The following is a 23,392-nucleotide window of genomic DNA, read 5'->3' as shown; positions in this document are numbered from 1 at the left end:
AAGTATTTTGACCGTTTGTCTCGATTTAATCGTTTCAACCGTGATCCAGTATTCTATTATGATATGCCAAGACATAGGCAGATTGTTTAGAAGATCTATTCTTCAAGCAATAATCCTTGACCCGAGCCGATGCCGAAAAACTTGTCGAGACGAAAGGGTCAGTAGCTGAATCAAAGAAACCCGCCTTTCCGGTCCCTCCCCCCCCCCATCACGCCCACGACAACCTTTTTCAATACCGACTTCGCCTTACTGGATCCTTTCTTCGTGGTCACCGTGGGTCAGACAGGCTCAGTACATCTCTCCTGTTTCCCTTGGAGCTTTCCCCCTTCTTCCTTCTTCGCCAATCTTCCTCCCAATCCCTAGATCTATATTTCCTAAGATATCAGCATCCTGCGTTTCTACTATGAGTCACGCCGTCCCACTGTTTTGACACAATGTTTTGACATTAGAAGAACATGTTTTGACATTAGACATGTTTTTGACATGTTGACATTAGACACCCTAGACCCCAACTCGGTCTTGGGTGGTGAGTTTGAGTCTTACGACAAACCTTCTACCAATACCCCGAATGATTATATTTTACTTTTAGGTGATGTTCTTCCCACTCCTAGCATTAACTTTAATGCTTACACCCCGTCAAAGTTGCCTCAGAATACAGCTTTTCTGAAAAAATCTGTAATTAGAAAGTTTGATTTAAAAAAACGTTATCATTTCCCCGTTTTCCTCCTTACGAACGCCGAAAGTTCAAATTTCGAAAAGTTAACTGAGTTAGAAGCAACAGCAAATTTAAACCATATTGATATAATTGCAGTTACTGAAGTCCAGGCGCAAAAATTTGGATCTTAAATGAATGGTTTTCAGGAGTTTACGAAGCTATGCCCGGTTGACCACTCACTGGGGGAAAAGGGGGGTTGGAACAATGATTTTCGAAAAGGATTGTCTATTTCTCACCCTTATCCATGTGCCAAGACTGGGTGATTGAGAGTACGACCAATCACCGTGACCCCAGTTTTCTCAAAAATGTACGAGGGTCTCTTAGCAAATCAAACAGTTCGTGGTAACGAACTGTAGTAAGGAGCGACCCGGCTCAATAGTAACCGAAACTCTAAAAAATGGATTTTTTATAACAATAGCTACATCAAAAGAATCTTATTTTAATGATGATTTTAAATTGTAAGTTTCATCAAGTTTAGACTTACCCATCAAAAGTTACGAGTCTGAGAAAATTTGCCTTATTTTAGAAAATAGGATAAAACACCCCTTAAAAGTCATAGAATCTTAACAGAAATCACACCATCAGATTCAGCGTATTAGAAAACCCTACTATAGAAATTTCAAGCTCTTTAAGTTTTTTCAAAAAATTCAAGTTTTTTACTGTTTTAAAAAGTAGAGTTGAGAGAAAGAGTCAAGCTTTAGCGTAAAGAGCGGGGCGTTGAGGAGGGAACAGTCCCTTTCATATACGGAGTAATTTCTGTTCGTTTTAAGTTTTAATATCGCTCCTTAATTTCAGTTAAAAAAAAACTTTTTTTTATTTAATTGGTTAAAGGCAGAGATTCTTGAATTACAACAATTTGGAAACCTGAAGGAGGCATCTCCTTCACACTACTTTTTTAGTCTTCTTTACACCATTCTTAAAGATCTTGAAACCCCTGATACTTGGTTGAATGTTTTATTAATTGATCTCCAAAAAGCATTCGACTCAATTGACCACAATTTCCTTGTAAATAAACTGCTGACGGAGTTTCAAGTGAGCCCCTTTCTTGTCAAAGTCGTATCCTCCTTTTTAACAAATTGTTTTCTAGTTCTTAAATATTACAAATGTTTATTCCGATCCCCTTCCTATCTTTTGTGGGGTCTCCCAGGATCCCTAATGGGTCCCATTTCATTTCTTATAATGGTTAATAGCCTAATGACTGACCATAGAGAGCGATAGTGAAATATTAAGAGCTCAATGTGACATTACTTGATGATGTCACATAGGAGGCTTCTTTGTTGAAGATGAAAGTTAACGCTATTAAATTGTCAGTTATGACAGTTAGTTTTATTTAATCATCCTTCTTTCCAATTATTGCTGACTTGAAGTGGGAGGCCCATGTTCAAAACATCCTCATACAAGCTTCCCCTTAGGTTTCCCTTCTAAAACTTTTGATTAAATTTTCTTGCCTCCCTAAGGATCTTCTCAAACTTTATTGTTCTTTTATTTGGCCAATTCTGAAGTTTGTTTGTCCAGTATGGCATTTCGGTCTAAGATTGAAAATACTCAAAAACGAGCCCTTTGGATCATAAATGGTGAAGGAAAGGGTCCATATCATTATCTACTGGGTAGGTTCAAGCTCCTCACTTTGGCCGAGAGAAGGAACCTCTTGTGCCTTTGTTTCGGTTCCAAGACCCTGTCTGTTCCCCGATTAAGTTCCATCACCTCTGAACCCTACCTTCCCGCCTGCAACGGACCGTCCCGTATAAAATCCCTAAAAGTCCCCAAACTGACTCCCGTCCCCGCTAATCATGAAAGATATCGCAAGAGTTTTGTTGAGTTGTATAATAGCCAGGATAAATAGTCACTAATTTTATTGTTATCTTTTTATATATAAATATATATATATATATATATATATATATATATATATATATATATATATATATATATATATATATATATATATAAATATATAGTTGTTTGTGTGTGTTTGTTGACTGACGTCATGTTTGTGTGTCGACTGATGTCATGTTTATCGACTGACGTCATTATAAGGATTGATCTGTATGTCGTCATGAAGTTATTTGTCGACTGACGTCATGTTTGTCAACTGATGATATTACAGACCGGGACACCGGGACACAAATGACGACCGGGACACAGGGAATATAAATGACGACCGGGACACTCAAAGAGAAAAACTACAACGGGGACGCCGGGGGCACAGGGGGGATATATAAATGACGACCGGGTCACAGGGAATGTTTGAAGAGAAATTATAGACCGGTACACCGGGACACAAATGACGACCGGGACACAGAGAATATAAATGACGACCGGGACACTCAAAGAGAAATTACAGACTGGGACACCGGGACACAACTACAACGGGGACGCTGGGGGGCACAGGGGGATATATAAATGACGACGGGGACACAGGGAATGTTCGATTAGCATTCACCATCAACAAAGCTCAAGGGCAATCATTAGAATAATGAGGTATAGATCTGAATTCGGATTGTTGTTCCCATGAACAATTATATGTTGCATGTTCAAGAGTCGGTAAACCTGACAATCTATTTATACGCACAGACAATGGGACAGCGAAGAATGTTGTATATTTGCAAGTTTTACGTAGTTAAAAACACATATATATATATATATATATATATATATATATATATATATATATATATATATATATATATATATATATATATATATATATATATATTCACAGGTGGGACACAGGGACACAACTACAATGGCGCGTAACGACTTACGCGCGGGGGGGGGGGCTTCGCGGGGGCGCGAAGCGGCCCCACCAACTAGGTGTTGGGGTGGCGCGAAGCGCCACCCTAACAGTTAATATATATATATATATATATATATATATATATATATATATATATATATATATATATATATATATATATATATATATACTAATGCTATTTTTGGCTTAAAATTCAAATTCGGCAACCATACTGTGAAAGAAATATTTAAAGTGAATTCTATTCTATCATTTCTTATCTCTTTTTATTCCCTGGGGCCAAATATATACGAAGAAATGAGTGCTGCTGCCTCTCTTGAGAGGCGCGAGTGTGCCTTCTTCATACTGAACATAATGGCTAAACGACAAAATTATTTATATTCTTTGGCATTTGTTGAGCATTTCAGTGCTTAAGTTATCATTTCTTGTTTCTTTCTATTCCCTAAAACCAAACATGTACGAAGAATGATTACTACTGCCTTTCTTAAGAGGCACAATTCTGCCTCTTAGATATTCACCACGCAGGCTAGATAGCCTCCCCGGCTAAGTGGTTTGCACTCTGCATTGGGAATTCTGTGTCCGAGGGGCACGGGTTCGATTCCTGAAGTGGTCAGTTTTTTAGTTAGAGACGGGGATCAGTGGCGTGACTCTGTGAGCTCATCTAGAGTTGACCCTGCTCTATTTGGGTACCCGGAGAAATCTGGGGAAGATGAGCAGGAAGAGTCTAAGAAAGCATATGATGGCTGGCCTCCAACCCCCCATTGTGCTTTCTGGCTGAAGGGCCACGAAACGGAGATCAGTACTGCCGGTTTGTGCCTTGATGGTTTAGTGCGTTCATACTTGCGCAGGCCAGATACAAATTTTGTCTATTTTCAGGATTATATTGAACATTCCAGTGTATCCGAAACAAGTCGTCAGATGAATGAGCCAGTAAATTTGAAGCGTTGTTTGGAAGCTTTCACCTTGGAGGAACGTTTGAGGGATGAGGAAAGAGTTTTTTGTCCTAATTGTCACTCTCATCAAATTTGCTGTAAAAAGCTTCAGATTTGGAGATTACCGCCTATTTTGGTAAGGATTTTATTGTGCTACAATAGCTATGACAATTATTTTTCCAAGTTTGAAAGCAATCTTCCTTTTAATAACGTCAGGATAAATTATTATTCCTTTTGTTATTATTCCAGGAATTTCTTTTAATATTGTTTTTTTTTAAATCTTCCAGATTTTGGATATTACTGCCTATTTTGGTGAGGATTTTATTGTGCTACAATAGCTATTTCAATTATTTTTACAAGTTTGAAAGCAATCTTCCTTTTAATAACGTTTTAGAAATGGAAAGGCGATGGAATTTCGTAAAAATGAAAAAAACAAACTTAAAGATCTTGGAATATTCAACCCCACTCTACCCTTATATTTTGAAAGGCATAACGCAAAAATTTAAAATGGTCCATGATTATCTAGGTAAAATTAGTCTACTAGTTAAATAAAGTTTCTTTATTACAGTCGATAGATTACTAAGGCCAGTAAAATAAACGCTTGTTCCCCCCTCCATCTCGCCTCGGTCTTAGATCTATCTTAGGTCTATTTTTCCCTGCAAGTCGTGATTCTTCAACATGTTTTCTTATGAAGTTTAAGGGCAGCAGTATATTTTTGTCAGTGTTGCCACTTTGAATCGTGAAAATTGATAAAATAAGCTAATTTGTTAAATTTGAGTACTAGAATAAAGCTCGCATTATTGCCGACCCTCCAATAGCATTAAAATAAACGCTTGTTTAGCCCTCTTGGACTAATCTTAGGTCTACGTTATCATGAAAGCCACGATTCTCCTAGCTGTTCTTTTACTATTAAGTTTAAGGACACCGCCGTGTTTTTGTCGGTGTTGCCTTTTTGAATTGTGAAAATTGATAAAATAAGCTAATTTGTTAAATTTGAGTATTAGAATAAAGTTTGCATTATTGCGGGCCCTCCAAGACCATTAAAATGAACGCTTGTTTGGCCCTCTTGGACTAATCTTAGGTCTATTTTATCATGAAAGCCGCGATTCTCCTAGCTGTTCTTTTATTATTAAGTTTAAGGACACCGCCATATTTTTGTCAGTGTTGCCACTTTGAATCGTGAAAATCGATAAACAAAGCTAATTAGCTAAATTTGAGTGTTTTCTCTTTGGCTTCACAGAATATAGGCAGTTTCACGCTGTCATTGCGTAATGATGACAGCTTAACGTAAGAACTTAATTCTTACCTAGTATGATACCCGGTTGGCCACCCTTAGTGATTTATCATTATTTCTAGTGATCTTGTATATTGCATAAAAATACACTAAATCAGCACAGAAATCACTAGATCGCTAAAGAAAATCACCAATTCAACCAAAAATCAGCAAAATCTAGTGATTTTTTTCCACCGATTGGCAACCTTGGTAAGATAATGTAAGAATAATAAAAAAAAAAAGAATTTGAAAATCAGCGTTAGCCAAAAAACCTGGTAAACTAAAAAAAAAAAAATTATTAGTATTAGTATAAATATCTTATTAGTAGTTTATTTCTTTATAAGTTAATTCTCTTTCTAAACGGTAGACTTAGCGTAAGATAAGATTAATGTACCTTCCAGCTTTTTACTAGTCTGTTTTTATGGCACTTGGTATTAACCAAGTGATATATAGCAATCGCAAATTCTGTCGGTCTGTCTGTCTGTCGGTCCCGGTTTTGCTACTTTAGGCACTTCCAGGTAAGCTAGGACGATGAAATTTGGCAGGCGTATCAGGGACCGGACCAGATTAAATTAGAAATAGTCTGCTTTCCGATTTGACCGTCTGGGTGGGGGGAGTAGGGGCCGGTTAATTTGGAAAAATAGAAAAAATGAAGTATTTTTTAACTTACGAACGGTTGATCAGATCGTAATGAAATTTGATGTTTGGAAGGATATCGTGTCTCAGAGCTCTTATTTTAAATTCCGACCGGATCTGGTGACATTAGGGGGAGTTGGGAGGGGGACACCTAAAGTCTTGGAAAACACTTAGAGTGGAGGGATCGGGATGAAAATTGGTGGGAAAAAAGTCCTAGATACCATGATTGACTTAGCTGGAATAGTTCCGCTCTCTTTGGGGGATTTGGGGGGGGGGGTTAATTCTGAAAAATTAGAAAAAATGAGGTATTTTTAACTTACGAACGGGTGATCGGATCTAAGTGAAATTTGATATTTAGAAGGATATTGTGTCTTAAAGTTCTTATTTTAAACCCCGACCGGATCTGGTGACATTGGGGGAGTTTGGGGGGGCCTAAAATCATGGAAAACGCTTAGAGTGGAGGGATCGTGATGAAACTTGGTGGGAAAAATAAGCAGAGGTCTTGGATAAGTGATTGACATAATTGGAACGGATCCGCTCTATTTGGGGGAATTCGGGGGGGGGTGATTCTGAAAAATTAGAAAAAATGTCTAATTTTAACTTATGAAAGAGTAATCGGATCTTCATGAAACTTCATATTTAGAAGGACATCGTAACTCAGATCTCTCATTTTAAATCTGAACCAGATCCAGCGTCATTGCGGAGGGGGGCAGCTGGGGGAGGAGATCGGAAATCTTAGAAAATACTTAAAGCGGAAATATCAAGATGAAACTGGATGGGAAGAATAAAAACAAGTCTAAGATACGTGGCTGACATTACCGGACCGGATACGCTCTCTTTGTTGGAGTTAGGGGGGGGGTAATTCGGAAAAATGAGGTATTTGTAACTTACGAACGGGTGATCAGATCTTAATGAAATTTGATAATTAGAAGAATCTTGTGTGCTTTAAAACTCTCATTTTAAATTCCGACCAGATCCTGTGACATTGGGGGGAGTTGGAGTGGGAAGAAACCCGAATTCCTTGAAAAACGTGAAAATTGGGGTATTTTTATCTTACGAATAGGGGATCAGATCTTAATGAAACTTGATATATAGAAGGATCTTATGTCTCAGTTGCTCCATTTTCGACTCGACTTGGATCCCGGGACATGGGGGGCTGGAGGAGGGAAACAGAAATCTTGAAAAATGCTTAGAGTGGAGAAATCGGGCTGAAACTTGATGGGAAGAATAAGCACAAGTTCTTGATACGTTATTGAAATAATTGGAACAGATCCGTTCTCTTTGAAGGAGCTGGGGGGGGGGGGTGTTGATTTGGAAAAATAGAAAAACTGAGGTATTTTTAACTTAAGAACGGGTGACCGGATCTAAATGAAATTTGGTATTAGAAGGAATTCATGTCTCAGAGCTCTTATTTCAAATCCCAACCAGATCTGTTGACATTGGGGGGAGTTGGAGGGGGAAATCGGAAATCTTGGAAAACGCTTAGAGTGTAAATGTCATAGATACGTGATTGATGTAACCGTACTGGACTCGCTCTCTTTGAAGAGTTGGGGGGGAGGGGTTCAGTGCTTTGGCGAGTTTGGTGCTTCTGGACGTGTTAGGACGATGAAAATTGGTAGGCGTGTCAGGGAGCTGCACAAATTGACTGGATAAAGTCTTTTTCACAGATTCGACCATCTGGGGGGCTAAAGTGAGAGGAAAGATAAGAAAAATGAGGTATTTATAACTTACGAGTGGGTGATCAGATCTTAATGAATTTTAAGATTTAGAAGGACATCGTGACTCAAAGCTCTTATTTTAAATCCCGACCGGCATTAAGCCTCTGATTTTCCTTTTAAATCAATCTATTGATTCTTAGAATTTTTTTTAGAGCTCATACCATATGAGCTCTTGGCTCTTAGCTCTTCTTTTCTTCTCTTATAGTAATTGTTGTCCAATTAGTTACCTAGATAGAGCTTTTTAAAGATCATTGAGTTTTATTTTGTATAAACTTACTGAAGAAAAGGAACTTTAAGTGGATAGGCCTGAAAATCACTTTGTTACTCCTTCATTGTGTTTTCAGTAAAACGCCTTGTTTTTTACCAATTCTACAAGCATGAGATAGTGTCACGAGTCAGATTATTTGACATATACTGCATAGACTCTGATATAGTTTCTAATAAAAAATAGCATGTACATGACTTACGTAATGATACATAATTTATATTATATAACTTATGAAACGATACAAAAATTGCCAACCTTGCTTATTTTTAAATTGAACTATTATTTCTTCGTAACTCATTCAGGCTTTTCCAGTAATATATGCCTACTACTATTACTATTGAAATTCATTTTAGCAACAATCCTTCTATGTCTATGTAGCTACGTGGGCTCCTTTTCCGCTCAACCTATTTAAACCCTGTCAAAAACTCTCCTCTTCCCTTCAATTTTTGGGACCTTTAGCCCTGCCTTTCTCTTTTCTTTCCTACTATTCCTTTAGCCCTTGATGGCTTGCCAAAAGTGACGATCTTTCTTTCATACTTTTCCTTTAGCCTCAAATGGCTTGGCGAAAAGGACGATCTTCCTTTCCTACTTTTCCTTTAGCCCTAGACGGCTGACCCAAATTGAGGATCTTCCTTTCATACTTTTCCTTTAGCCCTAGATGGCTTGCCGAAAATGGCAATCTTCCTTTCCTAATTTTCCTTTAGCTCCAAATGGCCTGCCGAAAACTACCATCGTTCTTTCCTACTTTTCCTTTAGCCCTAGATGGCTTGCCGAAAATGGCAATCTTCCTTTCCTAATTTTCCTTTAGCTCCAAATGGCCTGTCGAAAACTACCAACGTTCTTTCCTACTTTTCCTTTAGCCTCGAATGGCTTTCTAGAAACAATGATCTTCCATTCCTACTATTCCTTTAGCCCCAAATGGCTTGCTAAAAATGACTTTTCCTTTACCTCCTGATGGCTTGCCAAAAACGATGATCTATTGCATTCTGTCACCCTTCGCAGAGTTTGTGTCTTAGCCATCTCAATATTTCTCTCATTATAGTTCTAGAATGGGGAATTGAACTAATTTTTGTACAGCTTACTGTTTGAAATATGGTCAATAAATGCTGATACCTTTTTATATTTTGTGAATGAATGAAATCTATCCCCCGTGTTTAACAAGATTACAAGCGTAGGAATAATAAATGATTGGAAAACTACTTTTTAGATTAACCATCTAACTGAACATTCTTTTTGTCATCTGATCCAGCCTGCCGTCCCTAGAAGAAATCACGATTCAGTTCTTTGATTATTGTATTGAGAAAAAAAAAGCAAGTGAAGAAGAAAAGTATGAAAAAATTATGAATGAATGACTGATTGAGGTAGAAAAAAATGAATAAATCTTGTTCCATTTTTAAACAATAGTTAAAAACGGAGTAATAGTGCGTAAAGAGGGAAAAGAAAAGAGAAATATAATTAAATACATAAAGAAGAAAGATTAATGAGATACATAATGCATAATAACACATAAAGATGAAAAAGAAAAGAGAAACATAATGAAATGCATAAAGAAGAAAGATAGGAGAAGATATAGAAGACAATAATAATGAGATGCGTAATACATGAAAATAAATCACGAAGAAAGAGGAAAAAGAACAGAGACACATAACGAAATGCAATACATAATACACCGCAACACAAAATGTGTTCTTCCAGCCGAATCAACTAAAACAAGAGAAAAATGACACCTTAAGGAAGTAAAACCTAAAATCATGAAATAAAAACCTAAAGAAAGATGAAAAAGAAAAGAGAAACATAATGAAATGGATGAAAAAGAAAGATATTGAAGATAATAATAATGAGAATACATGAAAATAAATGAAGAAGAAAGAGTAAAAAGAAAAGAGAAGCATCATTAATTGTAACACAATATACACGACAGCAAAAATCAAGCTCTTCCAGCGAATCAACTAAAACAAGAGAAAAATGACACCTTAAGGACATGAAACCTTAAAAATTATTGTTTACCTAGAAATATTTGAATAGTAATGTAGATATAGGCAGCATTTAATTGCGGTTGTATGTTGATTAGTTTTCCGTATTTGACAACCGATTGGATGTTGAAAAATTCCTCCAATTGACTCATGTGAAAGACACGTGAATATAAACAGGGCCCTAATTACACTACTCCTAAAAGGGTGTAGAACATCATCTATTTAGATTAAAAAAAAAAAATAATTGTAATTTTTCTATGCTTAAAGAAACGCCTAAAAATTATCATATGCCTAGAAATTTTGAGAAATTTTGTTACAATGGACCTCAAACGCTTTTAATGCAATTAATATAGATTGCCTTACGCTGAAGAATATTGCTTAAAAGCAGTTACGGCTTCTTTTTATAATTGTGCCCTTATTTTTCTCTAGATAGTTCACTTGAAGAGATTTCAGCTTATTGGAAATGTTTTTACAATAATTAATTTTACAATAAATTAATTTTTTAATTTTAAATTTTTTAAATTTAATAAAATTGATCAATAAACTAACTAATTAATTAATTGATTAATAATTAATTGAATATAAATTAAATTTAAGAAACTTAATTAATTTTTGTCCCCTTCTTTTTCTCTAGATAGTCCACTTGAAGAGATTTCAGCTTATTGGAGGACGTTGGATGAAATCTCCAAAAGCTGTGCATTTCACCCTCGACCCGTTAGATCCTAGTGAATATTTAGCTGCCGTTCCTCGTGAGGCAGTTCTCAATCGCACTGCCAGCCTTAGAAAAATAGACCATAATGACAATACTCAAACATGTCATACCGGTGAGCATTTCTTTTATTTGTGGTTTCGTCTACTCTTTTTTTTTCCTTTTTTGTCTTGCTTTATTACATTTGCTGTTTTGCTTTTTTGTTTTGGTTCTTGCTCTATTATTTTTGGTTTGTTTAACTTTTTTTATGATTATGCTTCGTGTTTGCTCTGTTTTCTTTATAGATTCGGGGTCTTCTTTAAATGCAAAATTTACAATCCGCAGTACGGTTTTTGTATGCAGCTATAATAATTTGTAGTTAAGAAGAATTTTTTTGAGTTACTACAAATTCTACGTGCGATCATGCCTAGCAATCATTTTTCAAAATCTTATTTCAAGTACCTTTAAGAATCAACGAGTTGTAAATTTATTGAGAGTATGCGACACTGGGTAGTAGGTGAGGGTGGGGAAATAAGTGGAAACTTATCTCCTTCCTATACGAAAAATATTCCTTCCTATATATATATATATATATATATATATATATATATATATATATATATATATATATGCTTTAAGAAATGGTCGCCTGAAAGTAGACGTAAATAACAATTTTTTTCATAACTGAGTTAAAAACGCTATTAATGAAAAACAAAATCCCTTTCGAATGGTCTAATTGACATTGCTCTAAGATGTTTCCCGCTGTGCAAAAAGTGGGAAAGCAAAGTACTTGGCAATGCTATTTGGCAGTTTTCAAATTTATTGGCAGATTTGTTTGAAAATACTATTTTTATATACAAAAACAATTTTTGCTCAAATAAAAGCTTTCAAAGCAGAAGTTGTGCTCCGCCGTGCGAAAAGTGGGGTAGCATAGTAGCAATGCTACTTGGCAGTTTTCGTGCCCTTATAAAATTTGGTGGCAGATTTTTTCTGGAAATACCAGTGCTTACACTATCCCTGAATTGTTGGGGATTTCTCTAAAAATTTGTCTTCTCAAAAAAAAAATCGGTTTACCAAAAAAAAATTTCTGTTCTGGGTTGCCATCCCTAGTTGTCTATCACTAGTGACAATCCATCCCCTAGTAACTATCAATTTCACTTAACTTGTCATAATTGTATATCTACTTTCCAAAGTTTTGTCTCAATTATTACACATCAAAATCCAGACATAGATCATTGAATTATTAACCTTTCTTTCTATGCTAGTAAAAGCATGTTTATAAGACTACACTATTTCATCAAAAATTCTCTTGTGACTCGTGGTAAGGAATTTCATGTGAACACGTATAAATCTGATTCAGAGTAATTCTGAGCATCTTTGCAAAGAGGGTTGCTTTAAACAGCTGGACCAGGAGATTAAATTTTGTTTCCTTTTGCTATTTTGTTTAATTTTCAAGGATCTGACAATATAAGAGAGTTGGATTGAAAAACTTTTCTAAAATCAAAAAGGGAAAGCATTGAACGCTACTTGTCTATTATATAAAACACACTCGAAAGGTGAAGTTTAAATTCTGTTTTCTTTTGCTATTCTGTTTAATTTTCAAGGATCTGACAATATAAGAGAGTTGGATTGAAAAACTTTTCTCAAATCAAAAAGGGAAAGCATTGAACGCTACTTGTCTATTATATAAAACACACTCGAAAGGTGAAGTTTAAATTTTGTTTTCTTTTGCTATTCTGTTTAATTTTCAAGGATCTGGCAATAAAAGAGAGTTGGATTGAAAAACTTTTCTAAAATCAAAAATGGAAAGCATGGAACGCTACTTGTCTATTATATAAAACACACTCGAAAGGTGAAGTTTAAATTTTGTTTTCTTTTGCTATTCTGTTTAATTTTCAAGGATCTGACAATATAAGAGAGTTGGATTGAAAAATTATTCTAAAATCAAAAAGGGAAAGCATGTTTGTACTTGTCTATTATATAAAACACACTCGAAAGGTGAAGTTTAAATTTTGTTATCTTTTGCTATTCTGTTTAATTTTCAAGGATCTGACAATATAAGAGAGTTGGATTGAAAAACTTTTCTAAAATCAAAAAGGGAAAGTATGGAACGCTACTTGTCTATTATATGAAACACACCCGAAAGGTGAAGTTTAAATTTTGTTTTCTTTTGCTATTCTGTTTAATTTTCAAGGATCTGGCAATAAAAGAGAGTTGGATTGAAAAACTTTTCTAAAATCAAAAAGGGAAAGCATGGAACGCTACTTGTCTATTATATAAAACACACTCGAAAGGTGAAGTTTGGTGACAATAAAATATGACTAAAAGAGAATATTTTATTAGTGAAATTGTGAACCCAAAAGTATCTCCTGGTACTTTTTTTGGAGAGAATGCTGAGGTTAGAGCACGTTTTGTTGAAACTTTGTTGGATTCGCCTTCTGTCAATAATCAAAGTTTAAAAATTTTTGTAAAAATGAACACTTAGTCTTATGTAAAAAAAAGAAAAAAATCTTTATTTTCATTTGGCCTTCAAAAATCCCATTATTGATCGTTTTCTTTCTTTATTATATATATATATATATATATATATATATATATATATATATATATATATATATATATATATATATATATATATATATATATATATATATATATATATATATATCTATATATATAAAAATAAGTTGTCTGTGTATCTGTGGATGGATCAGGTGACGTCACCTGAAAAAACTGGATCAGGTGACAAAACTGAAAACTGAAAAAACTAAAAAAAGGCAAAAACTACAAAAAAAACTAAAAACTAATAAAAAAGCTAAAAAACTAAAAAAACTAAAAAAAGGCAAAAACTACAAAAAAAACTAAAAACTAATAAAAAAAATAAAAAAGCTAAAAAACTAAAAAAACTAAAAAAACTAAAAAAAGGTAAAAAACTAAAAACTAAAAAAAAACTAAAAAAAAGGAAAAAACTGAAAAATAAGCTAAAATAAAGGTAAAAACCAATAAAAAACTAAAAAAAACTGAAAAAACTAAAAAAAGGCAAAAACTACAAAAAAAAACTAAAAACTAATAAAAAAAAGTAAAAAAGCTAAAAAACTAAAAAAAACTAAAAAAACTAAAAAAAGGTAAAAAACTAAAAAAAATAAAAAATAAAAAAAAAACTAAAAAAAAGGAAAAAACTGAAAAATAAGCTAAAATAAAGGTAAAAACCAATAAAAAACCAAAAAGAAAAAAAGGAAAAAACTAAAAAAAATTTTCATCTAAAAAACTAAAAAAAACTAAAAAAGGTAAAAACTAAAAGAACTAAAAAAGAAAAAAATAAATGACGACACTCAAAGAGAAAGCGACCAGGACAAAAGGAATGTTCGATTAGCAATCAACAAAGCACCGGGACACAGGGAGTATAAATGACGACCAGGACATAAGTAAAAAAAAAAACTAACAAAACTAAAAAGAAGGTAAAAACTACAAAAAAACTAAAAAGAAAAAAACTAAAAAAAGGCAAAAACTACAAAAAAAACTAAAAACTAATAAAAAAGCTAAAAAACTAAAAAAACTAAAAAAAGGCAAAAACTACAAAAAAAAACTAAAAACTAATAAAAAAAATAAAAAAGCTAAAAAACTAAAAAAACTAAAAAAACTAAAAAAAGGTAAAAAACTAAAAAAACTAAAAACTAAAAAAAAACTAAAAAAAAGGAAAAAACTGAAAAATAAGCTAAAATAAAGGTAAAAACCAATAAAAAACTAAAAAAAAACTAAAAAAGGCAAAAACTACAAAAAAAACTAAAAACTAATAAAAAAAGTAAAAAAGTTAAAAAACTATAAAAACTAAAAAAAGGTAAAACACTAAAAAAAATAAAAAATAAAAAAAAACTAAAAAAAAGGAAAAAACTGAAAAATAAGCTAAAATAAAGGTAAAAACCAATAAAAAACTAAAAAGAAAAAAAGGAAAAAACTAAAAAAAATTTTCATCTAAAAAACTAAAAAAAACTAAAAAAGGTAAAAACTAAAAGAACTAAAAAAGAAAAAAATAAATGACGACACTCAAAGAGAAAGCGACCAGGACAAAAGGAATGTTCGATTAGCAATCAACAAAGCACCGGGACACAGGGAGTATAAATGACGACCAGGACATAAGTAAAAAAAAACTAACAAAACTAAAAAGAAGGTAAAAACTACAAAAAAACTAAAAAGAAAAAAAAACTAAAAACTAATAAAAAAACTAAAAAATCTAAAAATCTAAATAAACTAAAAAAGAAAAAAAAAGGAAAAAAATAAAGGAGAAAAACAAAACTAAAAAACGAATGTATATACAGACCGGGACACCGGGATACAAATGACGACCAGAGGGAATATAAATGACGACCGGGACACAGGGACACAACTACAACGGGGACACCGGGGGAAACAGGGGGATATAAATGACGACCGGGACACCGGGACAGGGAATGGTCGATTAGCAATCACCATCAACAAAGCTCAAGGGCAATCATTAGAATCATGAGGTATAGATCTGAATACAGATTGTTTTCCCATGGACCATTATATGTTGCATGTTCAAGAGTCGGTAAACCTGACAATCTATTTATATGCAAAGACAATGGGACAGCAAAGAATGTTGTATATTCGCAAGTTTTACGTAGTTAAAACCATATATATATATATATATATATATATATATATATATATATATATATATATATATATATATATATATCTATCTATATTCACAGGTGGGACATAGGGACACAACTACAATGGCGCGTAACTATTATGGCGCGTAACGACTTACGCGCGCGGGGGGGCTTGGGGGGGGCGCGAAGCGCCCCCACCAACTAGGTGTTGGGGTGGCGCGAAGCGCCACCCCAACAGCTAGTATATATATATATATATATATATATATATATATATATATATATATATATATATATACATATATTATAAAATAAATATAAAATAAATAATCACTTTTTACTATTGAAAAGGGCACTACCTCTTTCAATTCTAATCTATTTCCATGATTTAGATACAGCGCTGTCAGTGTATAATAACTAGATTATCTAAAATAATTTCTTGGACCAACCTGCCTTTCCATTTACAAATTAAACCAGTACGAATATAGAAAAACGGGTAAAATATTTTAATATTTGAAATGAGTAGTGGTTGACATATTGGGGATTACCCATATATTTCATTAACAAATCAAAAAGGAACCTTGCGTCTGCTGAATAGTTATCCTGATTTTGTTTGATTTATTTGCTATTTAAATTAACGAAAAGTTGACATGCTGAATGTTTATGTAAGTTCTTTTTTCTCTGTTTTCTCCCTTTATTTTATCGGTATATTCTGTATATTGTTTTCCATTGATAAAGGATTCCAGAAGTGAAGTAAAATGTTCAGACCTCTTTTACTATTAAGAGTTTTTTCTGTTTTTTTCCACTGTCTTATTTCAAATATTATACCTGTTTTCCCATATTTCCATTTGTTTAATTTGTAAGTAGATTTTCAGTAGTCTATTCAATAAAATTAAACGAATTACAAATTTGAAGGATCGCCATACACATTTTAGAAGAAGCTTCTTGGTAATTTCTCATTAGAATTCCGCCGTGACAACAGTGCACAAACCAAACTCAACCCAGCGACATCAACTCCAAGAGAAACCGTACCATAAAAAAAAAATCAATTCTGAGTTAGAAATTAAATCTAGGAATTGAGCTATAATTAAGCTCAGGACTTATCTTATATTCGTAATGGTATTAATCAATGAGCAAATTAATTATCATGATTTTGCAATTAAAAACGCGTTCTAAGTCCACTTCAAGGAAAACTGGAACCCAAAGCAGGCTAATTTGTCCAGCACTGATTGCACAATATAATTCAGTGAATACCATTTCCTATTGTATATTTGTTGAGTCTTCAGCCTATTGTTCTACCCTGCACCTTGTCCTGTTTTTGGTAATAAACAATTATATTTTGCAGATTCTGAAGCATACCTGACTCTTCCTCTCTCGGATGGACAAGATTCGGGTTTCAGTGGTTCTCATGAGAATATCGCCAACAACGGTGGGAGAAGAAGAGTAGTGTCTACCTCCCTGAGTACGCATCCTCCTTCCAAGTGGGGTACAATCCAAGATTTTCATGAACACAAACTTATTCCTGATCATGATCCTTTAGATTTGTCTTATCGCCTTTATGCAGCTGTCGTAAGTTCTTTTTATTTTTGTCTCTCTTTTTATTTTTTTTTATTTTGTCTCTCTTTTTTTTCTGTCCATTTCTTCTGAATGCCTCAGTGCCGTTAGTAAACAAGTTTCTACCTTGTTGTTCCGTCACGGGTAAATATTACAAAATGCTCTTGATTAAGCCTTGAGTGCCACATCGCACGTGGTATTTCTAAAATACCACCGGAGATCACGTCAAAGGTAAACATTACAAAACGCTATTGATTAAGCTTTAAGTGCCGCGTCACTCGTGGTATTACAAAAATTCCCTGTCGCATGCGGCAATAAAAAAAATGCCACCGCAGATGACATCACAGGTAAACATTGCAAAAATACTACTTCGATCGAAGAAGATTGATCGTAGGCGCTTTTTATCTGTAACTGTAAAAAACTTCCAAAAAGGAGAAAGATGCTGTAGCAGATGTAAAGCAGATATTGAAGGGATATGGCGTTGTAGATGGATGTAGAGGGATGTGGCGTTGTAGATGGAGAAGGTAACGATTAAAGGGTAATTTGCTTTTTACGATTCCATCGTAAGAAATGCTAATTTTGTATTCAACGTAAGATATCAGCAAACGACGTGCGTGGTCGATAGATGTGCCAATGGGAAGGCCCAAGTATGTAATATGGTCTGCGAGTTTGATGAGGGAACCGTCCATATTTAGGAGAGAAGTAGAGGGGTTTCGCCAATTCAAAAGAACAACTTCGGTTCTTTCAGGATTAAAAGACAGACCAATTTCTGGATATTCATCTTTGAGGATTTTGGAATTCTGCTCAATTTGCTGGATCGTACGGCTGAGATTCAAGATGTCATCAGTATAACAAAGAAGAGACACATCGATTCCTCCAAGAATTCAAGAAGACAGACACTTTACCTGAGAGTCCAAGACACTATTATTGGACAGGGCTGGGGAAGTGATAAATCCCTGTCAGATCCCTTTCTTAGAGGGGTTAGGAGAGTTTGGTCTCACACGAGAAATAATGTGTATTGTATACTGATGGGTTGACGCCTCGCTTTGCCATATGAAGAATAATGGACGAACGAATTAAGGAATCCAATGCATGTTTAACGTCATTTCTGGCGAGGATCATACTTTCTCACGAAGATTCAGCGTCGGCGAGGGCGGTAAAAACTGGTGTAAGAGTATGAAAACAGCCAAGATTTGCCTGAAAACCGAATTGATACGGGGGAATGTAACGTTTCAATCTTAGCTCATGAATAAAAAGGAGCTTGGAAAGCTTATAGAGCATAGTAGAGACGGGGATGGGACAGAAGGAGGTACATTGCTACTCAAATTTTCCTTTTTCGGGAATGCGAGTCAGATTGTCGATGCAGAACGAGGAAGGAAAAATACCTGTAAGAAATATCATTTACATTACAAGGCTGAGGTGACGCACGAGTATGTACCTTCCGTTAATGATATGTAGAATGCTCACTTTGTCTATCGCACAAGACGCTTTCTTTTTGAGTTGAGATATGGCTTTTATGACAGCGTCACAAGTACCAACAAAATCAAGCTCAGGAGATTCATCAACGAAGTTGTAAAGCTCGTCAGAAAATTGTGTAAGGCTAAGAAAATTTATTTCAAAAATGGGATACCCCATCAGACAAAGAAATGTCATTTGGGTCCGACAAATTAAAGGAGATAGTACGAGGTTAGAGCTTCCACAGTAGATTGCCAAGTTCCTTAGCAAAACATTTTTTTGGTACTTTTCTCAATTCATTGACCATTCCATGGCGGGGACATAGGCAATCTCTCCTTTATTTGTACCAAAACTTAGCCCGGTTACAAGCTTCAGAGGGCTCTTAATTTCCTGACCACCCAGGATTTTGGGTGCCAATACAGATTTTTTTAAGAAGAGCTGCCCTTTTTTCAGCGCATAAAAGCGTATTTCTGCAGGATAGATATCAAGAGTTAGTCTAACTTCGTTAATGTATTTAATGGAAGATTTTTGCAGAAAATAAAATGGAACCCGGATCTTGTTAAGGATACAATCAGAAATTTCAATGTACTAAGATGTGTCGATTTTTTCCAATCGTGACAAGTATACCACTTATGCGTGAAAAATAGGAGCTTGTAACACTGAAACCTCAGAAGCTTCTTGTTTAAAATTAAAAGCAATAGGAAGGTAGTCTGAAACTTGAAAATTAGAAAGTATCTCAACGTAACGTATATCCAACGTAACGTTATATACAATGTAACGTATATAACGAAGATTATACGTCAAGGTTAGAAGTGCAAGAGGAAGAATGAATGTTAGTAAACTTAGCGGATTTCTGTTGAACTTTAAAATCATCACCAAATATTCCATATAGTAAAGAAGCACGGATAGAAGCTGAAGACAAACTGCAATTTAAATCACAATTAAAATCACCTACGATCAAACACAAGATTTTCAGTTTAAGGACATCGCGAAAGCATGACCTAATTTTACTAACTGCTAATGTGAAATCTCTCTCCGAATCTTCATCTTTGTAATCTGTGGGTAAATACACATTTATTCCTTCGCACTCTCCTACCTGCACAGCTAAAAAACTATCACTAGAAAAGAAAACACTAGAATTAAGATTCAATGCTACAAAAATGGCAATACCAATAGAAGCTCTGCCTTTAGAAGTACTACGCTTAGCGGGGACTGAAAATTTATAAAAATTAGTACTAATGTCCAGTAAACCAAGGCTGTCGTTTAGTCACGAAATGTTCTTGTAAACACACAATATCATGATTCTGAAGCATATTCTCAAGAATAGATCTTTTGTTAACAATACCACCATTGATATTCCAAGATATCAGACTATGTGATGTTGGAGGCTGCTTAGGCATGTCCTAGCAGTGGTCGGCTTCTGTTTAGCGACGGGACAATTTGTACTGTAGGATGTGTGACCGTTTTTCTTACATACTGCACAAAACATAATACCAGTGCATGGTCTGGATTTACTGGACGCGTGGTCAGTCGCTCCACAGCGACCACATATGGTGATATTATTTATAATTGGCCACAACATAGCCTTCGGCGTGACAATACAAGCATCGTCTTGGCAAAAACTTTTATTCATCAGCAGGAAGTAGTTTATAATCAATTTTGGCTCCGTTTTTGAGGAAGGAGTTGAAGTCAGCGTGGGTATCGAACTAAACTTTGTAAGAACGTGAGCTACCGATCCTGACTGCTTTTAGTTGATTTTTCGACTGTTTGGTTTTGAATTCGTTTTAGTAAAGCGTTAAAAACGCAGTAGGCCTTATGCTTTTACCGTCAGGGAAACGGGCAGTAGCCATACTCTTGTTTGTCGTGAAGAATTTTGGAATGAGATAATAAAATTCAATTCAATTCCCATGATTTTTGGAGTAAAATATCGTTAACACGTGTTTTTGGTTGGGGGCATGGATGGAGGGCCAAGGGTCAGCTCCCTTGACTTTTGGAATAAAGTGTCGTCAATAATATTTTTTAGGGGTAAGGGTCTGACCATGGAAGGAGGGTCTGAGGTCAGTTCCCATGATTTATCATTGATAATTATTTGGGGGGAGGGGTATTGGGCCATGGAGTACCTGGGTTGACTCCCATAAGTTTCGGAATAAGATAGTTATAATAAGTTGTTGTTTTTTGGGGGGAGCTTGGAGGGACATGGTTGAGTTGCCATAATTTCGGAATAAAAACCGTTAAAAAGTTTTTTATTTTCATTGTTTGTTTGCTTTTTTGGTAGGGGGAGGGGTTCGGGCCATTTAGAGAAGGCCAGGGATCAGCCTGCTTGAATTTTGGAATAAAATATTGTTCATGATTTTTTGAGCGGGGTTGGGAGTTTGGTTTATCTGATCTTTGAACTATTTTCAAAACCTTCGTATAAGAACTAAAATTCCCTCCGTCCCGAAAATAACATACAACAATTGCCCCAGGGTCCTGGGGGGGGGGGGGGGGTGTTGACACTGAAGTTTTTGTTGTCCGATCTTTCGACTTACTTTAACAAAATGTTTATCCCAAAAATTTGATTGAATGAATTTGGGATAAAAGGGCAGGAGGACTAGCAATCCTCCGGCCCCTTTTGACTCCGAGGAAATTATACGATCATTCCTTCCATAAAAACCTTATATACTCCTATGGCATAATTTGCAAAACTTGCCCTGGGGTCCTGGGGAAGGGGGGGGGGTATGTTAACCCCATAGTGCCTCGGGGCATAATTTAAAACGTTTGCCCCAGATTCTTGGGGCTTTGTCGATCCCCAAAGTTTTTACAATTTGATTTTTGAACTGTTTTTTAATAAAATAGCTATCTCAAAATTCTATTAGATGGGTTTGGGGGAAAAGGGCGTTGGGGGGGGGGGGGCTAGCCGCCCTCTGATCTCTTTTGAATTTTAGAAAGTGAACCAGAACTTTCGATTTCCAATCAAATGAACTCTCTTTGAAAGTTATACGATCATCCCTCATATAAGAACCAATTATGTCCCCAGGGCTTAATTGGTTCTTACAGTGCCTGCCCCCGGGTCCTGGGGTTTTGTCGACCTTGGAGTTTTCATTATATGATCTCTAAACTGTTTTTAACGAAATGACTATCTCAAAATTTTTGTCGGATGTATTTGGGGAAAAAAGGGCGTGGGTGACTAGTTGCCCTTCGATCGCTTTTGACTCTTAAAAAATTAACTACAACTGTCATTATCCAATCAAATGAGCCCTCTCTGAAGTTTATAAGAGCATCACATCTATAAGTACCATATATGTCTTCAGGGCATAGGCTAACTTATAACGCCTGTCCCTGGGTCCTTGGGGGTTGTGTCGAGTCTGGAGTTTTTGTTATATGATTTTTTTGATTATTTTTAACAAAATAACCATCTCAAAATTTTTATCGGATGTATTTGGTGAAAAGGGGCATGGGGGGGGCTAGTTGCCCTCCGATCTCTTTTGACTCTTAAAGAGTGAACTAGAATAAATTTCGAATCCAATAAGCCCTCTGGAGTTTAGACGAGCATCCATTCTGTAAGAACCATATAGGCTCCCGGCCATATCTTAAAATACCTGCCCCCAAGGCCTGGGGGGTTGTGTCGATCCTAGAGTTTTGTTTTATCATTTTTAAACTATTTTTAACAATATGGCTATTTCTAAATTTTTATTGGATGTATTTGGGGAAAAAAGGCGTGGGGGCTAGTTGTCCTCCGATCACTTTGACTCTTAAAAAGGGCACTAAAACTTGCGATTTCTAATTAATGAGTCTCCTCTGAAGTTTATGCGATGACCCCTTCTACATGGAGAGCCATCTGATTTTTTGTTCAAAAAATATATAATATCCATTATCCGTGTTGTTATCCTATGATAGCAGAGTAGATTGATGCTCTGCTTGGCAACCTGAGGCCCAGGGTTCGATCCCAGTTGCCCTATAGTTGGGCTTTAGGACTACAGCTTGTCCCTGTGAAAAAGACTCAATAGCTAAAACTCCGATTCGATGCCCTATGTGCCGTCAATTTCTCAGGGGGGGGGATCTCTATCCTATTATCTCTTTTATAATTACAGTATAGTACGTGCAGAAGGGACTGCAGTGTTATCCTTATTTCGTAATTTATGAGCATACATGTGGCTGTGTTTTTTGTTATGCTCTAATTAATTAATTAATTAAACTAATTAACTAACTAATTAAATAAAAAGTTTTTCTAATTAATTAATTATTCATTAATTGATTAATATCATTTTTAATTTCTGTAAATAGAAATAATGTTGTTGTTACTGATAATGTAAAATTGTTAATTAATAATTTGTTTATTTGCTGATTTAAAAAAATTGTTAATTAGTTAATTGGTTTTCGTAATTGGTTATTTTGCTGTTCCTGCCGAACTATGAAATCAGTAAAAAAAAAAAAAAGGAAGAAAAAAAAGCAATAGCAACTTCATTTTATTTTCAATTTTGATTCTCTAGTTGAATTATGGGCTTTTTGGTTACTGTTACTGTAGCCGTTTGTCACTAAGCTGAGCTTAGTAGGTGCTCTTATTATTAACTTTTATTGGTATTTTCTTAGAAAAAAGTATATGATAATGTAAACAAGCGCTTTCCCGGCAAAATTTCTTATATAATTAAAACAAAAAGTATTAGATCTTGAAAACTTTCTGGAATCAGCTCAAGCATCAATTCTTGGAAATCTCAGGAAATTCTGATCACCAAACTCAGCCGCTTTCTTTGAACTATTAAAAAATAAAGATAAAAAATATAATCAATTATTAAAGGACTCATTACATGATTA

The 23,392-nt window shown here is 34.9% G+C and overlaps 1 protein-coding gene across 1 annotated transcript in view; it reads left to right on the top strand.

Moving 5' to 3' along the window:
• Positions 1 to 23,392, top strand: part of LOC136028474 (ubiquitin carboxyl-terminal hydrolase 32-like) — a gene marked incomplete in the record, with an annotated part of 242,323 nt that overhangs the window by 155,038 nt on the left and 63,893 nt on the right. Inside the window, 3 exon segments of the mRNA XM_065706316.1 lie at positions 4,347 to 4,538; positions 10,905 to 11,094; positions 16,938 to 17,207. Coding sequence (XP_065562388.1) covers positions 4,347 to 4,538; positions 10,905 to 11,094; positions 16,938 to 17,207 — 652 coding nt within the window.

Source organism: Artemia franciscana, chromosome 6 (assembly GCF_032884065.1).
Source record: "Artemia franciscana chromosome 6, ASM3288406v1, whole genome shotgun sequence".
NCBI lineage: Eukaryota > Metazoa > Arthropoda > Branchiopoda > Anostraca > Artemiidae > Artemia > Artemia franciscana.
Note: the sequence above shows the minus strand (reverse complement) of the source record. Positions and strands in the feature narration are given on the sequence as shown.